Source organism: Myxocyprinus asiaticus, chromosome 13 (genome assembly GCF_019703515.2).
Source record: "Myxocyprinus asiaticus isolate MX2 ecotype Aquarium Trade chromosome 13, UBuf_Myxa_2, whole genome shotgun sequence".
Classification (NCBI taxonomy): Eukaryota; Metazoa; Chordata; class Actinopteri; order Cypriniformes; family Catostomidae; genus Myxocyprinus; species Myxocyprinus asiaticus.
This window is the reverse complement of record NC_059356.1, coordinates 24,026,738-24,039,114: the sequence shown is the minus strand read 5'-3', so window position 1 is coordinate 24,039,114 and position 12,377 is coordinate 24,026,738. Positions and strand designations below refer to the sequence as shown.

General features: G+C 40.7%; 1 protein-coding gene across 2 annotated transcripts in view; it reads right to left on the bottom strand.

Moving 5' to 3' along the window:
* The window catches only part of LOC127450151 (SRC kinase signaling inhibitor 1-like), a 117,071-nt gene extending 106,562 nt beyond the window's left edge, over window positions 1–10,509 (bottom strand). For both annotated transcript variants that reach the window (XM_051713987.1, XM_051713986.1), the window contains exon 1: window positions 10,435–10,509. In XM_051713987.1, coding sequence (XP_051569947.1) covers window positions 10,435–10,462 — 28 coding nt within the window. In that variant the 5' untranslated portion in view covers window positions 10,463–10,509. The remainder of the gene's footprint in view (window positions 1–10,434) is intronic.
* Between the last annotated feature and the right edge of the window lie 1,868 nt (window positions 10,510–12,377).

The window sequence follows — 12,377 nt, the reverse complement described above, 5'->3', positions numbered from 1 at the left end:
ACAGAAGAGATAGCAGGGGCAGCAGGAGAGACAGCCTCAGCTGACTCTCATAGAGGGACAGACATTCAGAGAGGGGCAGCAGGGCAGGTACTTCCCATAGTGGCAGCAGGAGAGATAGCCTCCCCTGAAGGAGGGACAGCAGATGATTTTAATAGCAGAGAAAGGCGCAGTAGGTCAGAATATTTTCAGTAGTTGTTGGTGTATGTGGGAAATATTTATTTTGTTTATGCCATCTAGGTGCAGGCAAACACTGGAAATCAGGGTGGAATCCTGAATGGCTGCAATTGCCCCAGTTTAAACACTGGCTTTATGTTACTCCACATGGTAAGTTTAATTCAACCAATGTGTTTATGATTAAATTACTACTAGAGCACAAAATTGTTTACAAGAGCACAAAGTTCTTCATAGATCTAGCCTTTTAATTTTGCTCTCAAAGTGCACCAGATTGATGCATTTAACTTTAAAATGTACAAAATTTTCTTACGGGGGAGCATGTCCCTGGATCCCCCTAGAGGGTCCGAGGTTCATCCACCACAGTCTCACAAAATCCTGTGGGAAACACTGGGAAATGATCCGTCATTGATGTACTTGCTGATATAGTTTATCTAGAATGGGAGCATTGTGTTTTACCATGTGTGTTTGCTTATTTGTTTCTGGATAGAGTGCGTTTCCTCCATTGATCCGGCTGTATTGACTTTGGCTCAAAGACTCCCAGTTGTTATACATGAACACCTCATGTGAAGATATTATTGAGAGGTGAAGATTAAATTGAACAGAGGGCATTTTTTACACAGTGCGAGAGAGATGTGAAATATATTATGCACCCTTCTCTTCCTCTGCCAATTTAAATCTGCAACGAATTAAACATTATTTCTTTATAAAAGGTGGACAGAGGGCCACAACTCCCAAAGGTTAAACAGCAAATATTCCCCTTGGGGACTAATCAGAATCAGAATCAGCTTTACTGCCAAGTATGCTTACACATACAAGGGATTTGTCTTGGTGACAGGAGCTTCCAGTGTACATCAATACAAAAACAAAACAAAAACAGCAGCAAGACATAGATAATAATAAAAAATAAAAAATAGTTATACACATACGTACATACACACACAGACACACACATACATACATACACACATATACATACACACACGTAGTGCAATCTAATACAAATCTGTTATCTGTTATGTACAGTGCAAATACAAATCTGTTATGTACAGTGCAAATGTTTTTTTTTTTTTTTTTTTCAGAGGAATGAAATGGCAGAAGAGATTGGATGTGTTGGATAAATATATAAAAAAAGACTAAACTGTGTATTGCACATAGTTATTACTCAATGGGGCAGTTTAACTGTTCATGAGATGGATAGCCTGAGGGAAAAAACTGTTCCTGTGCCTGACGGTTCTGGTGCTCAGAGCTCTGAAGCGTCGGCCAGAAGGCAACAGTTCCAAAAGGTAATGGGCAGGGTGAGTGGGGTCCAGAGTGATTTTTCCAGCCTTTTTCCTCACTCTGGAAGTGTATAGTTCTTGAAGGGGGGCAGGGGGCAACCAATAATCCTCTCAGCAGTCCGAATTGTCCTTTGTAGTCTTCTGATGTCTGATTTCATAGCTGAACCAAACCAGACAGTTATTGAAGTGCAGAGGACAGACTCAATGACCGCTGAGTAGAACTGTATCAGCAACGCCTGTGGCAGGTTGAACTTCCTCAGCTGGCGAAGGAAGTACAACCTCTGCTGGGACTTTTTCACAATGGAGTCAATGTGGGTCTCCCACTTCAGGTCCTGTGAGATGGTAGTGCCCAGGAACCTGAATGACTCCACTGCTGCCACAGTGCTGTTTAGAATGGTGAGTGTTGGGGTGTTCACAAAGTCCACAATCAACTCCACCGTTTTGAGCGTGTTCAGCTCAATGTTGTTTTGACTGCACCAGACAGCCAGCTGTTTAACCTCCCTTCTGTATGCAGACTCATCGTCATCTCGGATGAGGCCGATGATAGTGGTGTCATCTGCAAACTTCAGGAGCTTGACAGAGGGGTCCTTGGCAATGCAGTCATTGGTGTAGAGGGAGAAGAGTAGTGGGGAGAGCACACATCCCTGGGGGGCACCAGTGCTGATTGTACAGGTGCTTGAAGTAAGTTTCCCCTGTCTCACAAGCTGCTGCCTGTCCGTCAGAAAGCTGGTAATCCACTGACAGATAGACAGGGAACAGAGAGTTGGTGTAATTTATTCTGGAGTATAGCTGGGATGATGGTGTTGAAAGCCGAACTGAAGTCCACAAAAAGGATCCTTGCATATGTCGCCGGTCTGTCCAGATGTTGCAGGATATGATGCAATCCCATGTTGACTGCATCATCCACAGACCTGTTTGCTCGATAAGCAAATTGAAGGGGATCTAGAAAGGGTCCAGTGATGTTCTTCAGGTGGGCCAACACCAGTCTCTCAAATGATTTCATGACCACAGACATCAGGGCGACAGGTCTGTAGTCATTAAGTCCTGTGATTTTTGGTGTCTTTGGGACAGGAATAATGATTGAGTGTTTGAAGCAGCATGGGACTTCACACTGCTCCAATGATCTTATGAAGATCTATTGAAGATGGGGGCCAGCTGGATAGCACAGAATCGAAGACATGCTGGTGAGATGGCATCTGGGCCTGAAGATTTCCTCGTCTTTTGTTTCCTCACATCATCTTCACAGATCTTAAGTGGAGGTTGAGTAGCAGGAGGGGGGAGGAAGGGGGTTGCAGGAGGTGTTGGTGTTTGTGAAAAGTGAAGGTCAGAGTGGGTGTGGGGTGTGAGATTGGGCCTTTCAAATCTGCAGTAGAATACATTCAGGTCGTCAGCCAGTTGTTGGTCAACCACAGGTTGGGGGAGTCCTGTAATTTGTGAGTTGTTTCATGCCACTCCACACTGATGCAGGGTCGTTAGCTGAAAACTTGTTTTTCAGCTTCTCAGAGTATCTTCTTTTAGCCACTCTGATTTCCTTGTTCAGTGTGTTCCTGGCCTGATTGTACAAGACTTTATCCCCACCCCTGTAAGCATCCTCTTTGGCCTGACGAAGCTGCCTGAGCTCTGCTGTAAACCACGGTTCATCGTTGTTGAACTTGAAATAAGTCCTAGTAGGAATGCACATATCCTCACATAAACTGATATATGATGTAACAGTATCTGTGAGCTTGTCCAGGTCCAGGTCTGTGGCTGCAGCCTCAAAAACACTCCAATCCATGCAATCGAAGCAGGCTTGTAGTTCCCGCTCTGCTTCATTGGTCCATCTCTTTACAGTCCTTACTACTGGCTTGGTTGATTTTAATTTCTGCCTGTAGGTTGGAAGAAGATGAACCAGACAGTGATCAGAGAGTCCCAAAGCTGCTCTAGGGACAGAGCGATATGCATCCTTTATTGTTGTTAATGATCCAGTATGTTCCTGTCTCTGATGGGGCATGTAATGTGCTGTTTGTATTTGGGCAGTTCATGTGTGAGATTTGCTTTGTTAAAATCCCCAAGAATAATAATAACTGAGTCTGGGTATTGTTGTTCCATGTCTGTGATTTGATCAGCCAGCTGTTGCAGGGCTGCATTCAAACACGCATTTGACGTGATATACACACTCACCAGAATAAACGAGGAAAACTCCTGCGGCGAGTAGAAAGGCTTACAGTTAATAAAGAGCGCTTCCAAATTAGGACAGCACATCCTCTTTAACGTTGTTACATCTGAACACCAACTTTCATTGATGTAAAAGCATGTTCCAAAGCCTCTCGTTTTCCCCATTAACTCCGCGATGCGATCCGCTCTGAACAGCTGGAAACCTGGCAGATGTAACACGCTGTCCGGAATGGCTTCACTCAACCAGGTTTCTGTGAAGCACAAGGCAACAGAGGTTGAAAAGTCCTTGTTTGTGCGGGTGAGGAGATGTAGTTCGTCCGTTTTGTTAGGAAGAGAGCGGAGATTCGCAAGATGAATGCTCAGCAGCGTTGTTCGAAAGCCCCGCCGACGGAGTTTGACCAGCGCACCGGCTCGTCGAACAACAAAGCCGTGCCTCCAACTAAAATGTCTAGCAAAACGTCTGAATATTCAAAAACCGGGAAAAGACTGTCTGGTATAAGCTGTTGAATGTTCAGCAGTTCGTCTCTGGTAAAACTAACTGGAAAAAGATTACTAAACACTGGACAAACAAACAAAAACAACAAAACAATAGGAGCGCTCCACACCGAGGCGGCCATCCACGGTGCCATCATGATATTTATATAATAAATTATTTATCAATCAATCAGGAAGGATTTAACAGAGCTTTAGTCCCCAGGAGCCCTCTCTAAATCTCATTCTTATTCTCATTCTCTCTGGATCATTTTCTCTCTTTCTCAGTCCCTCACTGTAGCCCATAGGGAGTGGTTGCATGGAAGGAGGAATGGGTGGGACAGCCTCACAGATGGGCTAGTGGGAAGGTTTCTGTGGTTACAGGCGAGGAAGACGAGGAAGAGGAGCCATCTGGCAGTGGTTTGTGAGATGACGTGTCTTGCTCCTCACCCACAAGACCCTCAACCGAAAAGGCAACTTGCCTACAGCTCCACCAACTGTCATACAAACTATAGGTTATAACAGTACAGATACAGCTACAGATAATTATACCACCTGCTATACCAACTGGATGGAATCACACCAATTAAACATAATCAGACCACAGTTATCCCACTACCTGTTTAATAAACTACAGCAAATATATAACTACTGGTAGTTTTGCCTATTATTATGTTGGCTTGCCAAAGCCAACATACTGATCTACTATTTAAGTTTCTTCTTCTTCTTCTTCTTCTGAGCCAAAATTTAAACAGTATCTCCTCCTAGAGCTTTCAAGCTACAAACACCAAACTCACCACATGCTTTCAGACTGGTCTGACTCGGGTTGCTATCTCTTTTCTAACTGATCGGACTTCCGATATTCCCGTATCAGACTTCCGAACAGGACTGATTTTAAATTGACTCCCATTCAAGGTGTGAAAACTTTTCCCTGTAATAACTCCTTTAGAGGATTCAATCTACTTACTATCACTCTACCACTCATACTTTCTATCTATCACTCTCTTTCTATCTTTCCACCACTCCACTCTTTTTATTCTTTCTTTCACTCCATCACTTTAACACCCTAGCAACTGCATACAACCTAGCAACTATTTAGTGCACCCTAGCAACCAAAACTAATTGACTGCCATTCAAAATGGCTTAGATGGATATCTTCAGATCAGAATGTCCTACAGACATGAGAGTTGGCTTGTTTGAATTGGGTGAGCAATCAGTCTTCAAGTATCATCATGGAAACTACTTAGCCACGCCCTTGCAACCATTTAGAGCACCCTAGCAACCAAACCCCTTTGACTTCCATTCAAAAAGGCTGCGTGTGATATATTCAGATCAGAATGTCCTACAGACATGAGAGTTGGCTTGTTTGAATTGGGTGAGCAATCAGTCTTCAAGTATCATTATATAAACTATTTAGCCACGCCCTAGCAACCATTTAGAGCACCCTAGCAACCAAACCCCACTGACTTCACCTGACCCCACCTACTTATATGGGTATCTCAGGATCAGAATGTCGTAGAGACTTCATTGTTGGCTTGTATGACTCAGAACAGCAAGCAGCCTTCTTGGTACCACACTGGTAACTGCTTAGCAACCACATGGGCATACCCTAGCAACCAAGTAACAAATCACATATCTCTGCATCAGAACATCGTGGAGACTTCCGGGTTGACTTATTTCACTGAGGATGGCAAGGAGCCATGTTAAGTATCCCCTTGGTAACTTCCTAGCAACCAGATGGGGTTACCCTAGCAACCAAGTAACAAATCACATATCTCTGCACCAGAGCATTGTAGAGACTTCCGGGTTGACTTATTTCACTCAGGATGGCAAGGAGCCTTGATAAGTATCATCCTGGTAACTGCTCAGCAACCAGATGGAGTTACCCTAGCAATCAAGTAACAAATCACATATCTCTGCATCAGAGCATCGTAGAGACTTCCGGGTTGACTTATTTCACTCAGGATGGCAAGGAGCCTTGATAAGTATCATCCTGGTAACTTCTTAGCAACCAGATGGAGTTACCCTAGCAACCAAGTAACAAATCACATATCTCTGCACCAGAACATCGTAGAGACATCCAGGTTGATTTATTTCACTGAGGATGGCAAGGAGCCTTGATAAGTATCACCCTGGTAACTTCTTAGCAACCAGATGGGGTTACCCTAGCAACCAAGTAACAAATCACATATCTCTGCACCAGAACATCGTAGAGACTTCCGGGTTGACTGATTTCACTCAGGATGGAAGGAGGCTTGATAAGTATCACCCTGGTAACTTCCTTGCAACCAGATGGTGTTATCCTAGCAACCAAGTAGCAAATAACATATCTCTGCATTAGAACATCATAGAGACTTCTGGGTTGACTTATTTCACTCAGGATGGCAAGGAGCCTTGCTAAGTATCACCTTGGTAAATGCCTAGCAACCATATGTGGTTACCCTAGCAACCATGTAACAAATCACATATCTCTGCACCAGAACATCGTAGAGATTTCTGGTTTCATTCATTTGACTCAGGGTAGCAAGGAGCCTTTTAAGTATCACCTTGGTAACTGCCTAGCAACCAAATGGGGTTACCCTAGCAACCAATTTGCCATTCAGGAAAACAAGCAAGGGGTAGGGTTGCATAGGACTTTTTGCAGCTGGCTGTCTATCTGTATGATGTTCCTTCTGTCTGTCTGACTGTAAGACCTTCAAACTTCCAACCTTTCAAACTATTTTAAACTTTCAGACAAGGCTTTGTCAAGCCAACATAAAGTTTGTCTTCAAACTTTACTATCTAGCTGTATTTATTAGGTGATTATAGCAACAGGTGTACGAAGAGTTAACCAGCATGCATTGTAACAGTAAATACTGCCAGCAACAGACATCACTTGTGACTTTCACTACAGCATGCACTTAACAGATATATATGACAAGTTTTAGCCTGCCCAATCCAAGGGGGTCGAGTTATGGCTGGTCAGCACGAGCAGTTTGCCCCTGGTGTTAGATGCTGTAACTATACCATTCTGCAGGTAAAATTTCTGTTTCTCTATTGATGGCCATTCTAAAGTTGAAGTTATTTAATTATTTATATTTTGCAATCAAAGTAAATGTTTTACCAGAGCCCAATTATTTTGGAGGGCTTTTAAAACCATGAAATAGAGTTGTTATTTCCCTGTCTACTACTCTTGATGTCACAGATTGTGCACCATCAGGATAGTCCCAAATGAAAGGCCTGGCACTGTGCATGTTCTTGTAGTGCCACCAGTCAATCAGTTTTTTCAGGACATCGTTTTCCAGAATAATTAGTCACATGGCATTTTTGGATTTATATCCGTCTTGAATCCTACTTGTAGGACATTTACACCTGGTCTTTTCATGATCGGATAGCAATCCGTTCAGCAAAAATGCATGAAGTGACCAAGTGTAAATACCCCCACGATAACTATCTGTATTTTTTCTTTAAAGTGGATATTCTATTATTGTGTGTGTGCATGTTGTAAGGAAAGATAAAAGGGATAGTTCATCCTGTAATTCTGTAATTTTTCACTCACCCTCATGTTGTTCCAAGCCTGTATGACTTTCCATAAAACACAAAAGGAGAGTTAGCTTCTGAAGTTGTCATTCTGTCAAACATCTCCTTTTGTGTTCCACATAAGAAATAAAGGCATATAGCTTTGGGAAAAAAACGGGGTTGAGTAATTATAGAATTTTCATTTTTGAGTGAACAATCCCTTTAACTGCTACTGTTGTGAGAGAGCAGTGGGTAAATCAATTTATATCGATTTAGGACCATCGTTCAATATCCAAATCCCAACCTCATTTTAAGTGAGATTCCAAAATTGGTCATGCATCTGTGTGTGGGACAGACAACAGTCCATGTTATCAAGAAATTTCAAATTGTCAGCTCTGAAACCACATGGCAGTTAGAAAGGGTGTACAAACACAGGGACAGAAAAACATAATGGATAGAACATAAAATTGGGGCAAGGGAAGAGGTGGTCAGAAGAGGAGAGTAGGAGGAAATCGGAAACAGAAGACAGTCATGAATTATGAGCAGCTCGAGCTGCTGGAATGAGGTGTGACCGAGGGAGGCTTGAGGGATTTTGTGGAGCACTTGATGTCTTGTTAGCCTTCACCTTCCTGACTCTGTGATTGGCTAAAAATATCACATAGCTCATGTTGAACAAGGTGCATTCTGGTATGTGGTACTGGACCATTTATCATAACATGGCCCCTAAAGTGCCAATGCAACCTTTCGTTCTTTGTCTCTCTTCGTCTCTCTTCGTCTCTCTCATTCCCCAAAACCAACACAGCCATATGCCTCCTCTTTTCCTGTCCATTTCTGCTGAAATCTAGCACAAACTCAAAATGCTAATCATACCATTCTATGCCCTAATATTCTGATATTCTTCATAAAGTACCTTCTACATTGCCTTAATGATCCACACTCTTCTTTTTATACTTGAACATAATTCATCAGGTCATAATCTGCATACATAAAGCATCCTTGACCCTTTTATAGCTACATATGACATCTACAGCAGTGTTGTTTTACGTATCCTATATATTTACGTATATTTACGTATATATATATATATATATATATATATATATATATATATATATACACACACACACACACACACACACACACAACCATTCAAAAGTTTAGGGTCACTTACTCATTCTTTATTTTATTTTTTATTTTTTTTACATTTTAGAATAATAGTAAAGTCATCACAACTATGGAATAATAGAAATGGAACTATGGGAATTCTGTTGTAACTAAAAAAATCCAAAATAAATCAAAACTGTGTTATATTTTAGCATCTTCAAAGTGGCCACACTTTGCCTAGATATATATATATATATCTCCTCTCTCCTCTTCTTTACACTACACATGTACTACCTCACTCTGACTCTCATAAACGCTCTTCCCCTTTTCTAGCCCATTTCCATTTTATTTTGTCCTTTCTTTCCCTCTAGATATAATCTCAAATACCTACACTCTATTATCAGGCTTCCATTTTTATTTGTCTCTCATGTTCTGTCCTTCCTTTTCTATTAATTTTTTCTGCCTCCAGCATCAATGCTACTTTGCTTCAGTTGTGTCTTTTATCTAATACACTGATTGGTAGGGTGGGGGAAATGCTCTCTCTCTTTCTACAGATACACATACAACCATAACAGGCACTTTGAGTCTCTTCCTCAACCCTTCAATTTAGGACAGCAAGTGAAATCTGCTGTTGTCTACCTTTTTCTAATATCAGAGGTTCCAAAACTTTTTTCAACTGAACCCCATTGAACATAATTATTTACTACTACCCCCTGCAATTCCGAGTAATGTGAGCCTATAAGCTTACAAAAAATAGAATGAATTTCACAAATATGCATGTTCAATTGGGAAATATTTTCTTACAACTACATATTAATGAACATTTTTACATTTATTTAAAAATCAAATTGGAATTGGAATTTCTATCACAATCTGGTAAACCTCCTGCAGTTCCCTCAGGAACCCTTCGATATGATCAAACAGGATATAGACATGCTTGCATACTAAAGTTCATGTACTGCACTCTGAAATAAACCCCATTCAACCGAATTTTGACAAGCGCCATGCCCCATCGGTCCTTTTTGTGAATACGTTCTCTAGTGTGGGCAACCTCAGAGACACCTGTTCTAATTTCAGGGATGGTAGTAATCGCTTTCACATAAACAATGTTGACCGCAATTTGAAGGTTACTTTCAGTTTGAAAGTATTTTTTTAATAAGTGAAAATTAAATGTATACTCCACTGAGGGCCTGGTTTAGGGTTGGGGTTTAGGGATTTAGTAAGTAAAATATGCATTCCTGTTGACTGTACATCATTTACAACTAAAAACACAACTCACTTTTGGTGCCATGTTTCACTTAGGAACTGGAGTTTACTCATGCCTATACATTCAACAGAACTTCCAGCTTCGGCCACTGGGGGCACTGATTAGAATTTCGATCAGTAGAGATCAATTTCAGCAGCAGAATTTTTGACATCCTGTTGTCAGATTCACAGTGTGATCAGTCTGAACCCCTAGAAGTTCACAAACCCTGGTTAGAAAAGCCTGGATTATATGATTACCAGTAAACCCTCAGTGAATTGAAGCTCCACTATCATCACACTGTGCATCAAAACTAAAGACTCTCAGAGCAAAATTCATAACTAGTAATTACATAAAAGACAAACCCAGGAAAAAAGCAAACATACAAAATACCATTATCCTCCCACTGGTAAAGACATACTGTGAGCTAAAAACCATTAAAAAAGGGAAAGAGGGAACGATTTGGGGGTAACTTGTTTAAAGATGAATAAGAAGAGAATTATTTAATCCAACCTGGCTCTTCATGTTCCTCATTTTTCATCACCTTCACAATCTCTTCTGTCCAGATTTAGTCCAACATCATTCCTTACATTTATCCATTCCCAAAATGGTAAACCGTGCCACTGAATACTTCTATGGCAATGACAGAACAGACAGAGAGAGAAGGATGGAAATAGAAAACTATGGTCCTAGTGTGTTGGGTTGGTTACAAAAACCTGCTACTTCCTGACTCTCTCTCTCTCTCTCTCTCTCTCTCTCTCTCTCTCTCTCTCTCTCTCTCTCTCTCTCTCTCTCTCGCTCTCTCTCTCTCTCTCTCTCTCTGTCTGACTGTGTGTTCCTTTCTGTCCATCTCTCTCACTTTCATTATCTACAGCTCACTGCATAGAGGACAGAACAGAGGGGGAAATAAGCCATTACCAACTTAAAACTCTGCTGCAGTTTATGTGCTTATGAGAGTGTGTGAGGTATAGAGGGAGAAATATTTAGTGTGGGTATGTTCATGTCTGTGTGTGTGTGTGTGTGAGTGTGTGTGTTTGTGTGTGTGTGGGCAGGTTTGGGTGGTTTACAAGGACTTTTTTAGGTTACAAACTGGTAATTACAAGGGTATTATGCTATAAATGTGGTTTATGAGGACATTTCTAGTGTCCCCATAATTCAAATCACTTAAAAAAAAAAAAAACACACTAAACGATGTTTTTTTGATGATGTAAAAATGCAGAAAGTTTTTTTTGTTAGGGTTAGGTTTAGGGGTAGGGTTAGGGTTAGGGGATAGAATCTATAGTTTGTACAGTATAAAAATCATTATGTCTATGGAGAGTCCTCATAATGTTAGCTGCACCAACGTGTGTGTGTGTGTGTGTGTGTGTGTGTGAGTGTGTGTGAGTGAGAGAAAGATAGAGAATGAGCAGACGGTGGTGTTGTTAAGTCAGTGGGTGATAGATAAGGTGGGATGTGTCACTGAGGTATCAATAATACCTAACCTGGCTACCTGACAGTCCTACTGAGAAAACACACTTGCATTTGTTTTTCTATCATGGTATGAAGTTTCCAAATAATTGGATTATTATTTTTATACTGAGCTAATGAAATGTTCTATCCCCTAACACCATGTAAACCTAACCCTCACAAAAACCTTTTTGCATTTTAAGACTTTAACACACATGTATAGCTATTGAAATGAGAACATATTAAACTGTCCAGCAAAGGCAAAATGCAGTAACTGCACATTTTGTCAAAACTGAGTTATGACTGAAATTTGGTCACTATGATTTGTCCTGTGACAGCTGGGTATACTTTGGACATGTCATCAGAAATGACAGATCGCTAGAAAAAGACATCATGTTTGGTAAAGTTGAGGGTCAGCAAAAAAGAGGGAACCCTTAATGCGATGGTCTGACACAATAGCCGCAACAACGGAAACAAATACAAAAAAAAAAAATCAGGAAAATGGCACAGGACCGGACAACATTTCGTTCTGTTACACATAGGGTCGCCTTTAGTTGTAGATGACTCGACGGCAATTAACATAACATTTAGGGAAAAAGAGTGGGACTATTTTATAATCCACATTTGGCTGGACAGTCAACAAAAAAAATTAAAGCCATTTCTCTAAATTTCAGTAATGGTATAGTTGTTTATACCGTGTTTTGGCTTTGTAGAACAGCAATGACTTAAATTATTTTTAAATAAATAGTTTTTCTTTAAAGCCAGTTATTTTAACTATAATAACAAGCCTTTATGCATTTTTTGAATATTTAATATATAAATATTATGCATTATATATTAATGTTTTTTTGTTTGTTTTTTTCACTAGAAAATCTCTAGAATGCCACCATATGGAAGTTTTGTTCAAGATGTAGCTCACATTTTAGAACAATTTTGTCCCTAAACTATAGCTAAGCATGTACATTTTCACAATGGACTTTCAGTCTTTATGGAACTCAGAAGACTGACAA